The sequence below is a fragment of the Lepidochelys olivacea genome (genome assembly GCF_965140295.1).
Source record: "Lepidochelys olivacea isolate rLepOli2 genome assembly, chromosome: 10".
Taxonomy (NCBI): Eukaryota; Metazoa; Chordata; order Testudines; family Cheloniidae; genus Lepidochelys; species Lepidochelys olivacea.
Genome location: NC_140420.1, coordinates 63526370 through 63550041, shown reverse-complemented (window position 1 = coordinate 63550041; position 23672 = coordinate 63526370). Strand labels below are relative to the sequence as shown.

Here is a 23672-nt window from a genome sequence, read left to right as displayed (position 1 = left end):
TTCCCAGCTCTGCCACAGACATGGGTGTGCCTTGAGCAAGTCAGTTAGGGTTAGAGTCACAAAAGGACTTGGTGCCTACCTGCCGCTTTAGGAGACTAAACCCCAGAATCAGGGCCCACTGGAATTCATAAAATCCTCACACAACTGCTGCCAAACCTGTAGGCGCCTAAACTCAGCTGGCGCCTAAATTTTTGCAGTAAACATTCCCTAGGTGCCTATGTTTGTGCCTCTGCATATATGCAATGCTGCCTCATTCTAGGTGTCTGGATGCCTCAGCCCCAGCATGATGCATGGACCTGGGAGAATACAGGCATTCCTCCACCTAACTTGCCTGCTAGGCCCAATCTGGTAAGCATGCTTTCCTACTGGATTAGGCCTCCACTGGCAACCTCACACAAAACAGCTGACGAGAGAAGAACCCCAGCCTCTCCCATAACTCTTAGCCTGCTGGTTCGGGCACTCACCTGGCTCAAGTCCCCCTTCCACCTGAGGGGGAGAAAGGGTTTGAACAGATATCCTAACCATGGGGCCAGAGGATATTCTGATTTGTGGCTCTTTCAGTGTCTCCGGTTGGAGCTTTTCCACTGTGGCTAAATAACTGAAAGTCATTGGAGCACAGGTACTGGATCCTGGGTCTCCTACCTCCCAAATGAGTCCAACCACCAGGCTACAGAGCTTTATTCTCTCTCTCCCTCCCTCTCTCGCTCATGCAGTCTCATATATTCCCTACCCACTGTACTGAAAGTAATGAGGAGTACTTGTGGCACCTTAGAGATTAACCAATTTATTGGTTAGTCTCTAAGGTGCCACAAGTACTCCTTTTCTTTTTGCGAATACAGACTAACACGGCTGCTACTCTGAAAGTTATGAGGGAGGTCCCCCTCCTTGCACAAATGGCATTGGCACTGAACTCTCTGAGAAGGGCAGGACTTAGGATACACTCCTCTCCTCAGCATCTCCCATTACTTAGCTTAGACAGGGAGCAGCCTAGCATGCTGGTTTTTGTGAATCCCATTCTCAGGAGCCAAGGCTCCTTATACAATGACTGGGGAGAGATAGGTGCCTGAGAATGGGATTCACAAAAGCCAGCATGGCAGGTTGTGAATCTCAATGATTTCCTAAGCGCCTAGAAGTCAGGTGTACTGATGCTGAGTGTTGCCATGCCTATGTTCCTTTGTGAATCTAGCTCCTATCCTGTGTGTTCACGTACACGTCTGTTCTGTGAGGCATTTGGGGATTAACAGTAGTGCAAAGTATTATTATTATTATTATTATTATGGTCAGCCCCAAGTTTTCAAAGTGTTTGTATTATTCATATTCTGGTCATGCCCAGAGGCCCCAACCAAGCTCTGGACCCCACTGTGTTAGGCACTGTAACCCCCACCTAGTAAGAGACTGTCACTGACCCAAAGAACTTACAATATAAATTGGCAAGATAGAGAGAATGGAAGTAAAGCAGCATTCTTGCCACCACTCCATTCCACTCACACACTGAGTGCACACCTGCCTGCTGTCACGGTGACATATAATAAAGACAGGGTCTCCCCAAATTGCTGAAACCTTTTCAAAGGCTAGCTGGAGTCTCAAGGCCATAGACGGGGGGGGGGGGGGGGGGGGGGGGCGGGGGATGAAAAACTCTTACAATGACAGAACACAACTCCCATTAATAATAATTATTTACATGTGGAAAATGCTAAGATTTAATTAAACTGCATTAGATCTCTCTCTCTCTCTAATTAGGACTGTACTATACTCTCTAGAGTATATCGACTGTGGCCAAATTCTCCTCTCAGTATAGTGTAAATCAGGAGTAAGTCCATAGAAGTCAATGGAGTGGCACTGGTCTAAAGCTGGTGAAGTCAACGGGAGTTATGCCTGTAGAAGAGAGAGCAGAACTGGGTATTATATGTCTTATTGGTACAGGAACTCCTCACTTAACGTTGTAGTTATGTTCCTGAAAAATGCGACTTTAAGCGAAACGATGTTAAGCGAATCCAATTTCCCCATAAGACTTAATGTAAATGAGGGGGTTAGGTTCCAGGGAAATTTTTTTCATCAGAGAAAAGACTATATCTATATACACATACACACACACACAGAGTATAAGTTTTAAACAAACAATTTAATACTGGTACACAGTGATGATGATTGTGAAGCTTGGTCGAGGTGGAGGAGTCAGAGGGTGGGATATTTCCCAGGGAATGCTTTACTGCTAAATGATGAACTAGCAATTGGCTGAGCCCTCAAGGGTTAACTCTCACACTCTACAAGGCAGCAGGAAAGGAGGGAGGGCAGACGGAGACAGACACACACACCCTGTGTGTATTTGAGAGATAGAGATGCGCATTTCCCCTTTAAGTATGAAGAGTGGCATCAGAAGTACACTGCCTTGTTAATTAGATCAGCAAGCTGAGACCAGACCACAGCTGCTGCCTAAGGCAGCAGCCCCCTCCATCCGTGTGTCCCCCCTGCTCTATGGAAGATGGGGTAAGCGGGATGCAGGAACAGGGAGGAGGGGGACACCCTGACATTAGCCCCCTCTTCTTCCCCTTCTTCCCCTCCCCGGCCCCCACAGCAAGCAGGAGTCTCAGGGAGCATCTTCAAGGCAGAGGACAGGAGCAGCACATGGCAGTGGGGGAGGGACAGCTGAATTGTCTGCAATTGGTAGCCTGCCAAGCAGCTGCTGCATAGGGAACTTAGGGGAGCGGGGAGCTGATGGGGGGGCTGCCGGTCCATCCTGGTTCCAACCACCCACCAGCTAGCTGCAACGGGCTGCTCTTCCTGTAAGCAGTGGACAAAGCAGGCGGCTGCCAAATAACATTAGAAGGGAACATTACACAACTTTAAACGAGCATGTTCCCTAATTGATCAGCAACGTAATAACAAAACAATGTTAATTGGGTCAACTTTAAGTGAGGAGCTCCCATAGTCTATAACATGTGTAAACCTTTCCTGGTTTCCTGAAAAGATGGGGCTGGCAATAATAATACATATACTGAAACTTATTTCCTCTGCTCAGAGTCTATAAGTAACTGTACTTGTGTATAATATTAATGAACTCTTGGGTAAAACAGGATATGTCTGGAAAGTACCTATTTTTCCTCTTCTTCCATTTACTCCTGGTTCCCCCTTTGGCCCTGGGATGCCAGGGATGCCATCTGATCCATTGTAGCCGGGTAATCCATCGAGTCCAGGAAGTCCTGAACAAACCAACAGGAGAGTGTAATTTACATTAACCAAATACTATTTACACTTCATCCTTAAATCCACTGCATTTACTGTATATCAGCAGTTCTTAGAACCTGCCATTATTTGGGTTCAGAGTGTAGCATGTCCTACATTCCAGTGCAATGGCCTTCAATTTCTGATAACCAAGCATGAGTCCTAGCTTAAAGGTAAAGGGTAATATTTTCCCCGTGATCTTTGAGCAAAACTGTGATTGACATCAATTGGTGCTGCATCTTTTGCCTCCAGAACAGTACAGAGAAGCAGTTTGGGTCTTGTTCATGGACTCTTAAAATGAGGGTCCTGAAGAGGCCCAGTGGAATCATGACCACACTCCTTTTCTCTATGACTAGATGGGAGAAGGAAACCAAAGTTCTGGAAGGGGGTCCCCAAACCTTTTTTCTGTTGTTATTTCTGGGGTCATTTAATGGAAAAGGTTGAGAACCACTAAGAAGGGACTAGGAGTTCAATTGTCTGCTCTCCTCTGACTGTATGGTCTTAGACAAGTCATGTGTGTTGTAACCTTAACCTCTCTCAGTGCCCGTCAGCCTATCTGTAAAATAAGAATAACACTTACCTACCTACTGGTAGGATTAAGTAATTCCAAAACTTGGTTGGGCTGACTTAATGGGGGAGGGCACTACGAGTGGTCTGTCCCCCTCCACCACCCTTTGGACCCCACATACAGGAGGGAAGAGAGCCAGATACTTAACAGAAAATGGTTCTAGGAAAAACTGCAATTACAAAAGCAGGGAAAGAAGGCAAGTAATCACTCTTGTAGCCTGGCAGCTGCTTGAGGGGGAAGAGAAATCAAAAATAAAATGAGGAGAGATAAGGACAAGGAAAATATAAACAGAAAAATCACCAGCCAAAATTTTAAAATGTAGCCAATTAAAACAGAGGAGTTCAGTTCTACATACTTATCTCCTTAAGCAAACGCTGCTTAAACCCTATTTCATGTGTTTAATGTTTAACAAGTGCTTAGTGATAGCGTTTTAAGCTAAATCTGAAGCATCCCCTTGTACAAGACCCAAAATACAATAAAGTTAGTGCAGTTCTGCTGAGTGGTGGATGAAGCACAAACACAACTGCACAACCCTTATGTGGCATAGCGCAGTGCACCTTGTCAACTCTCTGGGTGGACACATAAGGCAGGGGATTAGAGGACAGAGGAGTGGCCAGTGGGTCAAAGCCCACCAGCCAAAAACCCTACATGGGGCACATGCAGCAACAGGGGCTATGATCACTACTACAGTCCAAAAAGAAAAGGAGGACTTGTGGCACCTTAGAGACTAACCAATTTATTTGAGCATGAGCTTTCGTGAGCTACAGCTCACTTCATAGATGCATCTGTACAAGTATCCCCTGCCATACCACTGTGTTGGAGTTAAAAAATTCCATACAGCAAACCCTGTGTTGTTCCCATGCCCGAGCCCCATCTAATCTAATTTGGCATGAAGATTGGCATTTGGCTTTTAACTAGGAAAGCAAGACCCAGCAGTTTGTGAAACTTTACAACTTTTTCTTAAATTTAGGATTTTATGAAGCTTCTCGAAGTTTCACAAAAGACTTTCACAAAAGTTTAAACCATTGTTTAAAAAAGAAATTGAATTAAAAGTCCTGCATGTCCAAATAAATGGAAGCTACTCTATGCAATTAATAACTGTTTTTCACTGAAAATCGTCCCTGCCTCTAGGACCAGCAGGGGAATAAAATGGAAAACATTCAGCAGTGCACGACTTGTACTTGGATGGCGGGAAACAGAATGTGAACCGCAAAGATTTCAAATTTGTTCTAAAAGCTACATTTTTTGAGGAATTTCCCAGGCTTCAATCATGCAAAGGCTCATGCACACGTTTAATTTACATGAGATCCTCACATATGTAAGCGTACAGGAGCTCCTCAATGAAAGTCATCCCGGTTAACATTGTTTTGTTGTTACGTTGCTGATCAATTAGGGAATATGCTTGTTTAAAGTTGTGTAATGCTCCCTTCTAACATCATTTGGCAGCCCCCTGCTTCAGCCACAGCTTGAAGGAAGAGCAGCCCGTTGGAGCTAGCTGGTGGGTGGTTGGAACCAGGGTGGACCGGCAGCCCCCCCATCAGCTCCCCGCTCCCCTAAGTTCCCTGTGCAGCAGCTGCTCAGCAGGCTACCAACTGTGGACAATTCAGCTGTCCCTCCCCCCACTGCCATGTGCTGCTCCTGTCCTCTGCCTTGAAGATGCTCCCTGAGACTCCTGCTTGCTGTGGGGGCCGGGGAGGGGAAGAAGAGGGGGGCTAATGTCAGGGTGTCCCCCTCCTCCCTGTTCCTGCATCCCTCTTACCCCATCTTCCATAGAGCAGGGGGGACACACGGATGGAGGGGGCTGCAGTGGTCTGGTCTCAGCTTGCTGATCTAATTAACAAGGCAGTGTACTTCTGATGCCACTCTTCATACTTAAAGGGGAAATGCGCATCTCTATCTCTCAAATACACACAGAGTGTGTGTGTCTGTCTCTGTCTGCCCTCCCTCCTTTCCTGTTGCCTTGTAGAGTGTGAGAGTTAACCCTTGAGGGCTCAGCCAATTGCTAGTTCATCATTTAGCAGTAAGGCATTCCCTGGGAAATATCCCACTCTTTGACTCCTCCACCTCGACCAAGCTTCACAATCATCATCACTGTGTACCAGTATTAAATTGTTTGTTTAAAACTTATACTGTGTGTGTGTGTATGTGTATATAGATATAGTCTTTTCTCTGATGAAAAAAGTTTCCCTGGAACCTAACCCCCTCATTTACATTAAGTCTTATGGGAAAACTGGATTCGCTCAACATCATTTCGCTTAAAGTCGCATTTTTCAGGAACATAATTACATTAAGTGAGGAGTTCCTGTATGTAGTTTGGGCCTAAACTTTGGAATTGGTGAGACTGTAATGGCTGCTGTTTCTTTATAAACTGATTGTCTTACAAACTAAGGCGCCTCAGCACCATTCCCATTCACTGTGTAAAGAGATAGCTCAGTGCTAGGAGCCAAAGGAGATGTCTGATCAAAATACATACAGCCATTTGATCCAACTACATGACACATGCACTGCACTACCGCATATTATATGTTTATTTATTAGATCAATTCTGTGCAAAGTGGTCCCAAATTAAATAAGGCATCAGGTAAATATTAAAAATCATGAAATAAACAATACATATATGTAAGTTGTCATGTGAAAACACACAGTGCAGCTATAGTTTACACTATGCGTTTCATAATCTTTAGTATTCAACTGATGCCTTATGAAGGGAAAGATCATTTTACGCAGAAAAAATGTTCATGCTGGAAAACAGACATTACGGGATTAGTATCCTGGTTATTTGATGTGGGTCAATTTACTAATAAAGTTTGGAAGATTCTGCAACGTGGATCCTATTCAGAAACATTCATATAAAGACAATGGTATAATAAATTTAAAGGGCCAGAGTCTCCAGTATGTTCCAGCAGCTTTGTGACACTCTGCCATACACTTATTTTAGTTAGCCAGTTAATTAAACTGGGTTTACAGCTGCTTTGCATCACCAAAATGGAACAAAGCAGCTGGAACTTCCTGGGGAACCTAGCCTAATAGGACGAGAATAAGAGGCAGCGGTAGCACCAAAAGCGTAGGCAGGCAGGCAGGGGAGACGATCTCAGATTTATAATCCTTCTTGCTACTCTGAGACAGCCACGGTAGAGACACGGGAAACTCTGAATGGTTGTAGCAGCGCAAAGGAGGAAAGGTGGTCCTGTGGTTCAAGTACAACATTGGGAATTAAGGTATCTGGGGCTCTCTTCATGGCTCTGCAATAGATTCTGTGTGACCTTAACCCTGGTGTTCCCCAGTGTTCTTATCTGTACAGTGGAGACAATTGAGGTGACCAGATAGTCAAAATGAAAATAAATATACACTTGACACTCTTTCCCCAACAATAAGCCTGTTCCCACACTGACCTCCTTCCCTCAGCTCCTGGGCTGTGACCTACTTCCGCTGGGCTGGTGATTCTGAAACAACCCCCCAGGTTCCCCCTATAACAGTGTGGGAGTGGCGCCCCGCAATTCTATCACCAGCTTCCTTCTGGCAGTGCTGCTGTGACTGTTTTCCCCAGGGGCTAGGAGAATGGCTTTGCAGAGCCTACAGCAGCACCCTCTGCTGCGGAGAAGTGCTGAATGTTGCTGTTGATTATAAATTGGTTTGGCAGAATTCTGTTTGTTTATTATTTCAACAGACAATGTTGATGTTTATTTTTAAGCATTTTTCCTATTTTATCTATTTAATTTTTCAGAGTTGCAGGAAATTATAGGAGGATCAGCCAATGGGGGGTTCAGACAATAATTACTGATAACAGGAGATGTTGAGATTCGAAAAGTTAAAGCTTTAAAACCACTAAAGAACAAATTATCAATATATGTCAATAGATACTAAGTGTAAAAATATCCTTAAGTCAAACTCTAATAAGTTCTGAAGCAGCATTTTTCTTACTTTCTCTACCTGTAAACTTGTATTATCGTTGATGGAAATATTTTTTGTCGTTGCATGTTTGTTATGGTGAAATCGACATTTACCAACATTTACCAATAAAAATCGAATTCTTCCAAGTCTAACTATAAAACAGCATAGGTGTTGCATTTTAAAACTCAAAATGCTGAGGACAGGCTGAATTTTACTGAAAAATGGGGGGAGGGAGTTCACTGTCCAGGGGAAGGGAGTACAACAAGAGGCTATCTAATCACTGGAAGGATAACGACACTATATACCTCACATGATCGTGGAGAGGCTAAAGTTGTGAATGTTTGCAAAGCATTTTGAGATCTTCTTATAGATGCTGTAGAACTGCTAATATTATTCTCATTCTCCTGGAATAGCTAACAGATGGGTAGCAGTGGATTGGTAGGCAGGCCTGGGTACCACGAGCTCACCGCACTCAGCCAAAACAAGAATGAATGGGAATGATCAGATGCAGAACAGAAATATCATAAGAAAAAGCAGAGAGGAGAGCAGAGTCTTTTTTTCTCTTTGACATAAACATTATACCACTGGGCCACATCATACAGTCAGGCTAGAAGCACTTCTAGATGTTCAGCATCCAGATATTTTCTTATTTCTTATTAGTCTTAGGAAACTTTGGTTCATAGACTCAGGGCCAGTCTTCAGGAAAAGAATGTTTTTTGATTCACCCCTCTCTCACACTAACCTGGAGATCGCTTTGTCTAGGGTATGTCTTTATACAAATATTTTTTAAACCACCAAGTGAATCAACATCATACCTACAGTATTACAACTGAAAAGGTATCTTACCTGGGGAGCCTGGAGGGCCTAAACCAAAAACAAGCAAAAGAACACGGGAAACAAAGAGAAAAAATGGTGAGTGTAACTTGGCAGCTCAAGTAAAACCAACACTAAACTCAGCTGATTAGCATTAGACCAAAACAAGACAGAAAAGAACTTTCAAACTTCTGAAGAGGCACTTATGGGTTAAGCTATTTTGAATTAAAAGTAAGTACTGAAGCATTAGTGCAGATCCAGCCAGACTTGCAGTATAATTGCTTGTGAGGATAATCTTTCAAAACACCCACTTTATATGCCAAGCCCAGTCATTTCTTAAATTTCCAGTGATAACAATTTGACAAGAATGGCCTCTGAATTCTCCATTCTATTGAATTAATTAAATCAGGAGACAGGTGTTTATGTGCCTTTTCACAAATATGCCCCTAAATCATCCATTAATTATTATGTTTACATTTCTTAGTGCCTCATAAGGAGTTCTCTAAAGCTTTGGTTGTGGTAATGGAAGAACAGGTCTACAGTGTCTCAGGTTAAACGTTGCAAATGTCATGAGAAATTTTTTTTAGAGAATATCCATTCCAAAGTACACACCTTCCTGGGTAATCAGCAGGAATTCAGAGGTTTGAAATAGGATGGTTAAATATTTTCTCCTCTCTAATCCGCAATAACTTTATGGCTAAATAACAAACAGGCTCCTTTTACTTGTAATTGTTCTCTGTTTGGATTGGATCTGGTTGCCTGTGGGAGTTCACCGTTTGGTAATACTAGAAATTGGATTCACTCTAGTAGTTCAAGGGATATGTGTAATACAAGACATTCCAGTGGAAGCTGTTGAAGTCTGTTCTGTCTGTGACTTCAACTACATCGAAAACAAACCTCCACTAGGTGTATGCAAAATATTATCATTCATTTTCCATGGAAGAGAAGCTTAGTGCTACTATCACTTGAGAGCCCATAAATTAGGGTAGCTTTTACAATGTATGCCTATGCTATTACTTTGCCCTGCCAGAGCAATATAAAGGGTCCTTACTGTACATGACTTCCATGCCCATAATTCTCATGAGGCAGGAGTAAACAATTAATACAGGGCATAATAAGAATTATCTGTTCTATGTAACTTCTGGTAAAACATACTTTGATCAAAAACCGGGGGAAGTTGGAAGATAAGAAGAGAGATTACTGCTGGGATTAAAGAACCAAATTCTCTGTACTAACATTTTTACCAGGGCTACAAAGAATCTTTTTAAATCTAAAATTCTACATAGAAATTAAAGAAATAAACAGATCTCGGACACTAAACCTGACAATTTTAAGCATTCATTAAAAAGCTTTATCGGAAAAGTGAAGCACAGTTTAGAACAGCACTAAATCTGCACTGATTTTTTTTATAATGCTGGTAGATGCTAGTTAATACCCTTTTCAATACCCTTTTCAGTCAATTTTCCAAGAAATGCCTGATTTTTTCACTGCAGATAATTTTTTTCCTTAGTACTCTCACTCACTTTGTCATCTTGAACTCACTGAAGACCCTAGATGTCCTTTTATCAGATAGATAAATAGGAAAAGTACTTGAAATGTAGCCAATGTAACGAAGACAGGTAATGTCTACCGTGTAAGTGAGCTATTGTTAAAGCCAATGTTGGAGTGGGCTTATCTAAGATGAAGATTCAGGGAGTGCATAGAAAGGGATTTAGCAGGCCCCGGAGTAGTGTGAAGTCAGAATTCTGGAACCCAACACAAGATACATTTAAGCTGTACTTGACAGTGGAGTTGTCTTTGTTCCAGTCAAATTTCACCTGCGCTTTCAAAAGGAGTTTTTGTGTTTTGTCTCCAATAAATCAAGGCCAGATCCATACAGGGGAATTTCCCACAAAATTCTACTCATTTTGAATTCAGGTCAGTTAAATTGATATTAAACCCTGTTGGATCAGTAGTTCATACCAACTGCAAATGGCCTGAACTGTTTTACTGAACTGGTTTCCAAACCTAAGTGGTTTACTTATTTTCTCATTTTCAAGTACGTATATGAGCTCCAGCATCTCAGTCTTCTATATACTTTGGCTAGCAAAGCCAAGACAGAGCCCTTGGAGTAGCTAAAGCTTTACATTTTCTTGTTTTCCCAGACCATATGCAAACTTCTCATGCCTTCAGCCTGCCCCAGCCATCAAGTATTTTGAAATTCCTATGGATTTCTGAGAAACCAACCTTAGAGTTTCATGATATGACCATCATCATCCTTCAGAGTCCACTACTTCCACTCCTACCTTAGCCATGGCAGTTGCTACAGTGATACAAGGCCCTCCCTCCCTCTGGGTTGTCCATCCCATGCTGATCTAGAATCAAAAGGCTAAGCTCCAGTCATTAATGGTTGTATAGCACCTCGAAGATGCCGAGAGTTATTAAGTACCATTATTGAGATCCCAATTCCGTAATGAGCTCTGCAAGGGTGACAGGAAAACTATCTAGGAAATAAACATCCCCAGGAACAATGTTACTCTGGAGACTTTTTAATCAGATCAATAGTATCATTCCTATAATAATTTTAGTCCTATAGCCTATAATTATCTCAAGCCAATTTTTCCTCCAAAAATTATTTCATCACCAAGCATACAGCATTCAGCATAATACTATAGTAGTATTTGAAAACGTACCTGTTAAGCATATCCCTTTTGTGCTGTTACATAAATCCACCATCACACGGACCTAATATTACAAAAGTAAAATGTAAAATTCACAACAGTGCACTGAGGTTCAGTTTCTACAGAAAGGACAAACAAAACCTCTCTATGGTTCACTTCACTCTTCTGTGTGATTGCTGTGCAAAAAGCAGTTGGGGAAATTATCTACTTTACAACTACACCACCTTGTAGAATGTGAGCGAACTATTTAGGCCTTAACTTTGGCCTTCTGAAGACCGGCATATGTATTTGTCAATTATTCTATCTTTAAAAATCTGTGTATTGTACCATTTTAACAGCATTTAAAAAAAATACTGGATGGGCACATCTCTGGATGCAGTCTGGGTAGAAAAACTTACACCTTATTTCACTTAGGTTTTCATGGCTCTCTATCTGAGATAGGTTATCAAAGATTATCAAAGCCGGCAGCAGCCAAATATGATCTGTGTTTAACTCATACATATGTCCATTTATGGGTCATTTTCCATCATGCAACATAACTTGCTTACCAGATCTATAAGGTGATTTTTACTAATTTCTTCACTTGACATAATACAGAGCAGCATGTGAATTTGGAATTAGATTATTGGAACCTCATCCATTTGTGGCACTACAATAATTGGGGCATTTGTTTGGATACTTGTAATCGAGAAAGAGCCACAATTCACCATCTCAACAAGACCATCTTTATAACAATGTCCTTAAGTTGTAGTAAGTATGCCTACCGATAAATTCTGGTACTGTATTTTTGTCTACATTTCTTTCTTTTTTATTTACTTCCTAAGAGTGAACATTGTACTAATACAGGGCTCAGCACTGTGAGATGATGAGTACTCTCAACTCCCAGTGATTTGAATGGCAGCTGGCAATGTTCAGTGCCTTGCAGAATCAAAGAGTCCTTATGTAAGTGCTAGCCAACATTTCTGATTTAAAATATGCTTTACCTCTTCCTTCACTATACTTACAACATCTATCTTCAGATGTCACAAGTATCCTTCCAGGGTAATATAAAAACCACTGCATTCTCTTTTAAATTGTATACACTGTCACTGTTGTAGCTAAGTTTATTTTTTATAAATCAAAAGATACAAAGGATAAAATTTTCAGCCTTCAATTGTGCTTGAGTAAAACTGCCTCCACTCAGCACACATGCATGCATTTGTTTTTGCATAACCTTGTGTGTGCCCTTTAAATAATCTAAGGACATGCAAGGTTTACCATTTGCACCTGCAAAACCTATTGTCAACCAACTGTCATTTAATCTGTTCTTCAATCAGCAAAGTTACTGGGGTAGAAAATGCATGCATCATGGGATCAGTAATGGGATATGTACTGCAGCTTTTGTTCTGTTGGTTATTGTTTCAAATCCAGCCCACAATGGTATTGACTAAGCTGTTGCTCCTCAGCGACAGTTCTGAAACCTGTGTGATTGGTGGCCTCCATGTAACGCCTACTAGACAGGTGTCCAGGTCATAAAAAACAACCAATAAATTTAGCACTTATTAGCACCCTTGTTGGTAAACTCAAACAAGGAGACCAAGAATTCAATGGGTATGGAGAGTAAACTTTCCTCAGACCACCAATAAGTCAGAGTCAAAGCTCTTTAGCTGAGGAGCAAGGAGAAGTTTATACCATCTTCCCTGCTGAACTTCTACTGTGGATGGAGAATTTCTGTCTCCATGGCTGTCAATACAGCCCTTTTCATCCACTCTAGGCTCACTTTAAACTTGGTTTAAAAAGAAAAAGGAGAGAACTCCAAACACAGAAAATGAGAGAGATACCAGGCTTCAAAGAGTTCTTCAACAAAATCAAGGCACTCAAGACCTGATATATCTAATGTAAAAACACAAGTCAAGTCAGTTTTTAAAACAAAGTATGATGCTGTCTTTATAAATAATTTAAAATAAAAACTCAGGATACATAAACAAAAACGATCTGGGACACAACGGTGGTTTGGTGTTTTGTTTTGTTTTTGTTTTGTTTTTTGCTTTGCTATGCTATTCACCTATCAGAACCACTGCCTTCCATTTTTTTCTCTCTAGATCATGTCTAGGGGTTCTGCAGCCTTAGACAAACTGGCAAAACACCACCCCTACTAGTTCACTGTCATCCACACAGAACACTAACTGAATGGTTTACTGGCCCAGATGTTGCTGCTCAAGATGATGGTCTACCTCAGAGGTTTTCAAACTGTGGTCCGTGGACCACCAGTGGCCCGCAAGCTCCATTCAGGTGATCCGCAGATAGTTCCCTCTAAGGTGCATGCCTTGGCGGCCACACACAACAGAATGAAGGACCACCCATCTAATTAGTGGAGTCGCACAGGCGTGGCTCCACTAATTAGGTGCCTGGATCCTGGAAAAGATGAAAAGATATAAGGTGAGGTGGTGGCCTTGGGGTAAAAAATGGGGATAGGTGGGAGTGAGCAGTGGGGTGAGAAGAGGGGGTGGTGGGAATTTTGGACATGCAGGGCTGCAGCAGCCAGAGAAAGAGGCGACTTTCCCCAGCTCCAGGGCTGCGGCTGCCGGGGAGAGACGGCCCTCCTTCCCATCCTCAGCTCTATGGCTACTGTGGAGGGGGAGAGACCGCCCCCACTTCCCAGCCCCAGCTTGGGGGCTGCTGCAGTGGGGGAGAGAGGGAGAGACCCCCCTCCTCCCCAGCCCCAGCTCAGGGGCTGCTGTGGCAGGGGAGAGAGGGCACATCCAACACATTAGAAAGGTAAGACTACTAATATTAAAATATGAGTTGTGTGCTTTTATTTGTACAACAAAAAACGTTAATTATTAAGGTTATTTTATATATAGCACTTTTATCCAAAGCGCTTTACAGTAATTAACTGACAGTACAAACAACATTTGGAAAGAGCATTAAGCAGTCTGCTGAGACCTTCAGCAGTTTTCAAGTGGTCCATAAAAAAAAAAAAGTTTGAGAACCACTGGTCTACCTATTTGATATTGCCACTCTTACTCACACAATCAAGGCAAAGAGCACAACTGTCTGAAGTGCCAATAAACACCAAGTGGACAACATCATATGATACTTTCTACTGAGGCAAAGTTTCCTTTAGAGGCTCTGATTCAGCAAAGCACTAAGGGCTTGATCCAAAGTCTATTTAAGTTAATGGAAATCCTTCTAATGACTTCAGTGGGCTTTGGATCAGGCCCTAAAATACCTGCTTAACTTTAAGCATATGACTCAAACATCTTTTTAAAGTATTTTTCTTGACTGTTTTTACCTTAGAAATATCAGATCTTGACTTCCTTGTCTTTGCTAGAGAACTCTTCATAAGGACTGTCTGCCTTGGGTAAATGGGACTATGCATGCAGATTTTTAGTTCTAAGTTTGAAGGGGCTTTCTGAGGGCCAATCCTGCAAGGTGCTAAGTACTTCTGCAAGGAACAAAACACCTTCAAATTCCACTCACATCGGTGGGTGCTCAACACCTAGCAGGATCAGGCCCTCTTCTTCTGCAGACCTGTGTTGACAATTAGCATGTGTTAATTTTTTCTGAGGATCTTTCAGATTCCAAGCTGCATTTCAGATCAGACAGAACAAAAATGTTCTTAACTGGCAAACATGCAAAGTAGATTCATTCACTTACAGTATTTCTCTTTCATTTGTAAATCACTAAGTAAAAATATAAGATGATATTTCCAAAATGGTTTTAAGGCTACAGAAAGTAAAATGTTCTAGTAAAAACCATATGATCTTATGCAAAGGATTTCTTTTTCAATAAAAAGAGTTTAAGACAATATATACAAACCTGATCTTCCTAACATTTGTTCTGAAATATGAGAAAATATAACATAAGCTGCTTAACTGCATAAGTCTTTGTGTTTTGTACCTTTAATCAAGAACTTGCCACACAACATTCTGATGCAAAAGAAAAATCAAAAGTACTTCTGTTAAAAATGTCAAGCCAATAAACTTCTATATTATCATAATTACATGAGTCACTTTTTGCAAGTAATCTCATTAAATTCAGTTGTTAGAGTGATAACATTTACATAAATACAAATGTCAATAGTTTATTAAGCATAACAGTTACCGCGTTTAGTGTGGCAATACTGAAAATCCTTACTTCCATAAGTAATCCTTAAAGTCATTGGGAGTATTTACATCACTAAGGGGAGAGAGGGCGTCAGATTTGCCTTTTCTTGTTATTTTTGAACCAGGGCCTGCAGTCCTTACTCAGGCAAAACTCACAATGAGTTTCCCACATGTTGATGGTATTTTTTACTGAGTAGATACAGTAGAAGCAGGGCCTAGAGCCCCTGTTCTAGAAACACTCATGCACATGAGTGGAACCCCATATTCAGGAAAAATTCCCATTGAAGTGTGAGAAATTCAGTGCCGTTTTGCCTGAGAAAAGACCTCAGAATCTGGCCCAACACTAACAAAGAGCTAATCCTGCTTTCCTTACCCATGCCACTAATCCCACTGATTTTAGATAACGACAGGTTTCAGAGTAGCAGCCGTGTTAGCCTGTATTCGCAAAAAGAAAAGGAGTACATAATGCATCCGATGAAGTGAGCTGTAGCTCACGAAAGCTCATGCTCAAATAAATTTGTTAGTCTCTAAGGTGCCACAAGTACCCCTTTTCTTTTTACTGATTTTAAAGCTTTCTCAGTGAATAAGGTTTTGAAGGAATGGGCTGCTAAAGGGATGACTAATATGCCTAATAATAAAAAAGTGGAAATGTGTGTGACTGTAATTAATTATTCTGAATTATACAATGAGATTCAAACTAGTGGTGTAATACAGGGGAATATTTAGAATTTTAAATTCCTGAAAATTGTCATTTTATTTGAATTTATTTGTAAAGGTCTCTTTTTTACACATATTGTAACTAGTTTGAAAGCTTCCTGTAGTATTTTAACTAAATCCAATACTGCACTTTTTAAATAAATAACAATTAAAATAGCCGCCTCTTTCAGGCAAAATTGGGAATCCTATCAGATCCTGTTAAAAGCTGTTGCTCTTATTTTGTCTGCACAATAGTCATCTTAAAAAACTTTAGTTACAACCTGTAAAACAATATAGTCTGTTTTATGGATTTCTCTGCCTTAATATTTGCAGGCTATAACCAGTGTTAATTTTTATGGAAATTTTTCATTTCATGGAAATGAAGAAAACATTGTGATATATCCTGTAGGGAACACAATCCCTGCAAGGGCAGGGGCTGACCAAACAACCAAACAGTCTTTTCTCATCTCTGACTTCTATGATATGGGAAACAGATGAGATTTGCTTTGCAATTCTGTAAATTTCACCTGCTTTTTCAGATTTGGGAACAAAGATGAGAAAGATCTTAAAGGACCATCACAGTGGAACACTAGAGAGATCATTAAGGGAACATGGAACCAACTACTACAAAGGCCATAGGTGCTGGAGGTTAGGGTGGCTTAGGCAGTCTTGTGATCCGGCCCTGCTGCAGGGGTCACTGTTTCTCCTCACTCACACATACACACACTTTTCCTGAGATGGAAGAAAGTCCCACCACTCTTCATTTAAGTTTCATGTTAACATTTATTTCTTAAAACATCCTCCAATAAGCTGGTGAATTTCACTAGTAAAGTTCTCAGGGCAGCGCCTCCCCGGGAGAGAATCTGACCCAGCCCTTCCCTTGGGGGAGGGAAGCAGATATGCCCTGGGGACTCCACCTTAGGCCACAGACCCTATCTCTTGGTGGAATCTCTGATGGACCCTTCCCCTGACACCAGCTCCTTGGAGATGCTCTCAGGGCCCAGCCCCTACCCCTAGGGGCGCACCCTACCGGCACCATGGAGTAGGTCATCATCATAAGCAACTCATCGTTCTCGGCCCGAACGTGGCCCCTGGCGGCCGCTCCGCGGTGGCTCCTCTTGTGCCGGGCGGCCCCTGGGGCCGCTGCCCCTGGGGCGGTGGGGCCCAGGAGGGACCGCAGGATGCTGTCACTGTCTCCCCCCTGGGGCTGTGCAGCCTCCAGCTCCCGCAGCGCCGCGCTCAGCTCCCTCCACTGGCCCAGCAGGAAGAGCGTCCCCGCGGCGCTGAGCGCCGAGAGCAGCCCCACTGCGGCCAGCAAGCAGCGCAGCGCCCGGCCGCCGTCCCCCTGCATCCCCGGCCCGGAGGCGGGCTCGGGCAGGGTCCTGCGAGGCCGAGCGGCCGCGGCTCCCCGGCGCTAGCGGGCAGGCGGGGGCGGAGCGGCGCTGGGGACTCGCTGGCTCCGGCTCCGGGACGGGCTTTATGGCCCCGGGCACCGTGGGCTGCTTCCACCGCCAGCCACAGAGCTGCCCGGGGTGACGAGGCGGAATTAATGGGAGAGGCGGGCGCCGCGGGGACGGGGAGCAAGGGGCAGGGACACTGGGGACCTGGCACCGGGGCAGGGCGGGGAGCAAGGGGCAGGGACACAGGGGACGTGGGACCAGGGGGCAGGGACACTGGGGACCTGGCACTGGGCAGGGCGGGGAGCAAGGGGCAGGGACACAGGGGACGTGGGACCAGGGGGCAGGGACATGGGGGACCTGGCACTGGGGCAGGGCGGGGAGCAAGGGGCAGGGACACAGGGGACGTGGGACCAGGGGGCAGGGACACGGGGGACCTGGCACTGGGGCAGGGCGGGGAGCAAGGGGCAGGGACACAGGGGACTTGGGACCAGGGGGCAGGGACACGGGGGACCTGGCACTGGGGCAGGGCGGGGAGCAAGGGGCAGGGACACAGGGGACGTGGGACCAGGGGGCAGGGACACGGGGGACGTGGCACTGGGGCAGGGCGGGGAGCAAGGGGCAGGGACACAGGGGACGTGGGACCAGGGGGCAGGGACATGGGGGACCTGGCACTGGGGCAGGGCGGGGAGCAAGGGGCAGGGACACAGGGGACATGGGACCAGGGGGCAGGGACATGGGGGACCTGGCACTGGGGCAGGGCGGGGAGCAAGGGGCAGGGACACAGGGGACTTGGGACCAGGGGGCAGGGACACGGGGGACCTGGCACTGGGGCAGGGCGGGGAGCAAGGGGCAGGGACACAGGGGACGTGGGACCAGGGGGCAGGGACACGGGGGACGTGGCACTGGGGCAGGGCGGGGAGCAAGGGGCAGGGACACAGGGGACGTGGGACCAGGGGGCAGGGACATGGGGGACCTGGCACTGGGGCAGGGCGGGGAGCAAGGGGCAGGGACACAGGGGACATGGGACCAGGGGGCAGGGACATGGGGGACCTGGCACTGGGGCAGGCGGGGAGCAAGGGGCAGGGACACAGGGGACTTGGGACCAGGGGGCAGGGACACGGGGGACCTGGCACTGGGGCAGGGTGGGGAACCAGGGGACAGGAAGGAACACAGGGGACCTGGCATTGGAGTGAGGGGAATACAAGGGGAAGGGACAGGGGGGACCTGACACCAGGGCAGGGCAGGGGAGTAGGGGGCAGGGACACGGGGCAGGAGGGATACAGGGGATCTGGTATATGGACTGGGCAGAGGACAAGGAGGAGTGACAGGTTTCTGACACACAGGATCCGAAAGAGCGGTTCCAGGCACACTAGGGTCCAGGGCCCAGGGCAAGTACAGGCACACAGGAGTGGAGGACCAGCGACTGAGAAGTGAGTATAAGGGTCGGAAGAGGACAGTGGCAGGGATACAGCTGAGTTGACATGGGTCAGTGGATCAGGCATAGGGGTTAGGAGTACAGCGAAGCGTGGATGCAGTCTGATGGAAGGGATTGGGAGATGAAGGGGAACAGGGTACCAGAGTATGGGACAGAGCCTCAGGACAAATACAATCAGAGACTGGCGCAGGGAGCAGCAGCATAGGACAAGGTTAAGGGAATGAGGATGATGGAAAAAGATGTGGAACATGGGCACAGTGCTAAGGGATAGGGAAAGAGGGGCAGAGGATCTAGGTTAGGACACTCATTACAACCTCTGGCTGAAATATTCATAGTGGGCATGTAAAATTATGATCCCAAAATCCTTATTTACATTAGGCACCTAAACAAATCAAAGTTAAGCATCCACTTTGAAAATGCATGCCTTGACCCTGGAAATTGAAATTAGGTCAGGATATTTTTATGGGAAATTGCAGGACAGCCAAGGGGAAGACAACCTTTACTCCTTGTTGCCTCCAACCATGATAGACATTTAGGTGCTTAAGTAGACATCACTACTTCCACTGGCTGGGGTACTATTGTGCTTTTGGCCATATTATAAAGATAGCTGTATTACGTCCCATTTTGCTGCTTGTTATATCTACAATATAATTTTGTAATTTAGAAAAGCAACTTGACGTTTTCAAGAGGTACCATATAATTCACTAATAACCATTTATATTATGTTATGGCTGTAGAACTGGGCACACCTCCAAAAGCTTTATGTGATTTAACATTTTATGATCATCAATGAATTATTTGACAGCAGTGTGCTGTGTGGGAGAAATAAACCAAATTCTGCTCCCAGTTACTAATGTAAATCCCATAGTACCTCCATAGAAATCAATGGAGTTACTCAGGATTTATCAATGCTGTAAATCAGAGCAGAATTTGGCCCATAAATGTTACAATTTTCATACAAATCTCCAAGAGACCCTAACCCTTGAAAGAAGAGTTAAAACATCTAATTATTAAAGAAAAATGTGTGTATGTATAAACACACCAGACCACACACAGTAATTCAAGGTCAGTGCCAAAGCCACTGCTTTTTCCCCTTTAACAATTAGGTGGGTTAACTCTTCTTAAGAGTTTGCTAGCTTTTGGAAGTTTGTAAGACCACTTCTGGGCTGAATTCACTTTCATTTACACTCCATTAATTTCAGTGGCATTACTCCAAATTTACATCAATGTACCTGCAATTTGGCTATATCACACATACAGAGCACAAAGAGATTAAAATAATTAATGGATGGTTATAAAATGTTTATTTATAGTCATAACTGATGGGCTAGAAAGATTTTCCCTCCCACTTTCTGATCAGAAGTTTGGAACACCCATAGCAGAGACTACCCAAAGCATTCACCCCAGACTTTATACCAAGCCTTGTGCTTGCTTTGCCAGGGCTTTGGAAGTTTAGCTAGTATTGTGTGAATAATCTTGCCACGCAGGAATATTAAATAAAGTTGATTGATTATGTATTAGGTTACAGCCTGGAAATGGGCAGAGGTGAGGTTTCAGAGTAACAGCCATGTTAGTTTGTATTCGCAAAAAGAAAAGGAGTACTTGTGGCACCTTAGAGACTAACCAATTTATTTGAGCATAAGCTTTCATGAGCTACAGCTCACTTCATCAGATGCATACTGTGGAAAATACAGAAGATGTTTTTATACACACAGACCATGAAAAAAATGGGTGTTTATCACTACAAAAGGTTTTCTCTCCCCCCACCCCACTCTCCTGCTGGTAATAGCTTATCTAAAGTGATCACTCTCTTTACAATGTATACGATAATCAAGGTGGGCCATTTCCAGCACAAATCCAGGTTTTCTCCCCCCCCCCGCCCCCATAGATCCAGAGCTGGAATGTTTGGTTCAAAACCAAATCAGGGCTTAGGGTTTGATGGTGCTGAAACCTGTAAGCTGTTCTTGCAAACTTATCGCACCAAATGGTGGAAGTGTCTTTAAATCAATTGATCTTAAGAACTTTCCACCATTTTGAATGGGAGAAACCTCACAAGAGGGGTTCCATATTCTTAGGCAGAAATACTATCAGAATGGCCATTCTCTGGAAATTTCAGCCACCTCTCAACCAGAACCAGAAAGCTGCAGCTTCAGATCTGACCTAGAATTTGAAACAACCCTCAAATGCCTCTGATTTTGGCTTCTCTCTACTAAAGGCAGTTCTGATCCAAAACATTTCACATGTTATAAAGGAGCCAAGTTGCGGGGCCGGGGGTAGGGGGGATGGACGACGGACAAAAATACAGCTCCACTGTACTAAAGCTTCGATATGTATAAAAAAACGCAACATGAAAAACAGTTGGCCACTTCAAAAGTCAAGTTAAAGAATACACAAGCAGGGATAATTTCCTAAATTCGTTGTTCCCATATGTAAGTATATGAACCTTGTAGGCAGGGTGGGGGCAAAGGAGCTTAACTGAGGTCCTGAGTGATAAAATTTCCATTGGCTTTGATGGGAACAGGGATGGACCCTGGGTCTTGTTTACTTGACCATTTAGATGACTTTTTAATGTGGCTCTCTTATATAGCTGTTGGTCCTTCTAAGTTAGCTACAGTAGATTAGTTTAGATTTTACATTAGTAATAGTGGCTTATTGTATCTACCTGCATATCCACCTATCTGTCTATACAGTGTGTAGTGTCCGGGCAGCTTTCAAAAAAGAGCTTAAAAATGAGGTCCTCTGTTTCTCTTCCTCCCCTTTCCCAATTAGTAGGAGTTTGCCACTTTCTCTGTCCCTCCTCATTCCACACCCATCTCTAAGTGAAAGCTAAGACAAAGAATGAGACTTACATTTCATTCTGAAGGCAGAGAGATTCAGGATCATACTGCTCTCTTTCATGAGTGAATTCCGTAGACAAGGACCTGATGCCAAGAAGGCTCCATATCCCAAGCTTACAAATCCACTCTTATGCTTGACAATTCTGTTGTTCCATGGAACACAGCTGTTGTATGATGCTTTGATCATGAAGCAGGAGGCAGTCTTGCAAGTAGCTCAGACATATTTCTGGTAGCTTGAAAAATGCCTTTTATGCCTGTTTAGAAAGTAGATTTGGAAAATATGTTTCAATATATTGTGTAATTATTATGGATTGTGCTCATGATATGTCAGACGACATTAAATCCTCCTTTTTTTGAACCTCCTCCATCTCCCAAAATGTGTCAGGATTCCACACACCTCAAATTAACTGATTTTATTTTTTATGAGAACCCACATGTACAATATACAGTAAACTGTGCAAAATGTCAGGATAGAAGGAAAACTGCAGCTACAGACGCCAAATATCTTCACACCTCTTTGGGGGAGAGTGGCAGTAGAAACGTGAACAAAAGACATAACAAATAAGGACAATCATTAAAATTTTGATCATGTTATGATACAGTATTGTCTGAGCTCCCACAAGGCCACCGCAGATAAACCATTAATGATGTCATTGTACAGATATTGTCATGTGCAGCAGATATCTTTTTGTGGAATGAATGAGTGGAGTCTCAGAGCGTCTTCTGATGGTAGAATGTAAAGTAGTGACATTCACGGCAAGCAAGACAAAAAAAACTAAGTGAAGCTATCCAACTTGAATTAACTACACTGAAATTATCATAAGGTTTTATTTATATTTGAATAGTTTTTCGTGATAATGAAGGTAGCAAGTAGACTTGTTTACTCTGTCAACTGATAGCCTAACCGATTATAGAAATGTACAGTTGTGTTTTATTTTGCTCAGCCTTGTGAAAAAGACAATACAACCATGAATGCAAATACATAAAACAGACTCTGTCCTAAACAAACATAATTTATAATTACATTGATACAATAAAATCACTAAACATCCTTCATAACAGCAAACTAAAACCTGTCTCCTTTTAAGGACATAAATGGCCCTACGTGGAACTGCACTCCAGAGACTGTATAATGTAACATGCAATGATTCTTCATCTTTTATTGTCCATTTCAGAGTACAATGACTGACTAAAGAGCATACTAATCACGAGCCGCTATTTGGAGAATAGTGGAAGTGATATAGCATTCTGTTTATCCATCTGTCCAATCTTGAAGGGGATTTGGATTTTATCTTTATTATGGTTAAACACTGGGGTACATCCTGCTCCCTGTGAACATCCCAAGTAAGGCTATGAGCAAGGAAATTCCTTGGTTGTCAGAGGTGCTGAATCTTCCCCCTTCAGTCCCAGGCCACAAGGCTGCATTGGATCTGTTCCACAGCTACCAATATAGCATGGAATCTGCAAAGGCCTCGGTGACTGCTGTGCCACTCACTTCACAGGGGACTTGCATAGTCATGGATACATTTGCTGCACCTTGCCTAGAAACCTCCTCACCTGGTGGAGTGCGAGGAGCCTTTACAGAGCACAAAGCTACAGCATATAGAAAGGCATGAAACCCCAGCATGGATTCCCGTAGCCTTTCCACCAATAGTAGTAAATACTTATATTATGATAGTGCATGGATCAGAACTGGGGCCCCATCATGCTGGGTGATGTACAAACAGAAAAGAAACAATACAGGTCTTGAAGAGTTGATAGTCTAAAGAAAGCTTGGGGAATATGGACAAAAACTAGCCCACTCTGTTGCAACATCTGTAAACAGCTTTTCAAAATGTCACTAACGTAATCCATGATAGATTGATTGCAGTGGAAAATTAAATTCTATTTACTCACTAAAACAGCAGAAAAAGTTCACAGTGGAAATTCAAGCATTCCCACAATCCCACACCAATGTACCATATGTCTGACTCCTGACTTGTTTGAATCTCATCCTCTAAGAGTGAGAAAATTCTTAGCCCTCCCGCCCCATCCTGCACATTCAGTTGTTGGTTTGTCTGCT

The 23672-nt window shown here is 43.6% G+C and overlaps 1 protein-coding gene across 5 annotated transcripts in view; it reads right to left on the bottom strand.

Annotated features, from left to right (window-relative positions):
* GLDN (gliomedin) overlaps positions 1–21700 on the bottom strand; it is a 38610-nt gene extending 16910 nt beyond the window's left edge. The window contains exons 1-4 of one of the 5 annotated variants that reach the window (XM_084641901.1): positions 21623–21700; positions 11167–11218; positions 8528–8545; positions 3093–3200 (exon numbers count right to left, since the gene is read on the bottom strand). In XM_084641901.1, the coding sequence (XP_084498027.1) occupies positions 3093–3200; positions 8528–8545; positions 11167–11209 (169 nt within the window). In that variant the 5' untranslated portion in view covers positions 11210–11218; positions 21623–21700. Of the gene's footprint in view, positions 1–3092; positions 3201–8527; positions 8546–11166; positions 11219–16968; positions 17448–21622 lie in introns of those variants that run through there. The other 4 variants (XM_084641897.1, XM_084641899.1, XM_084641898.1 and 1 more) reach the window with 4 other exon arrangements.
* Positions 21701–23672: the final 1972 nt, after the last annotated feature.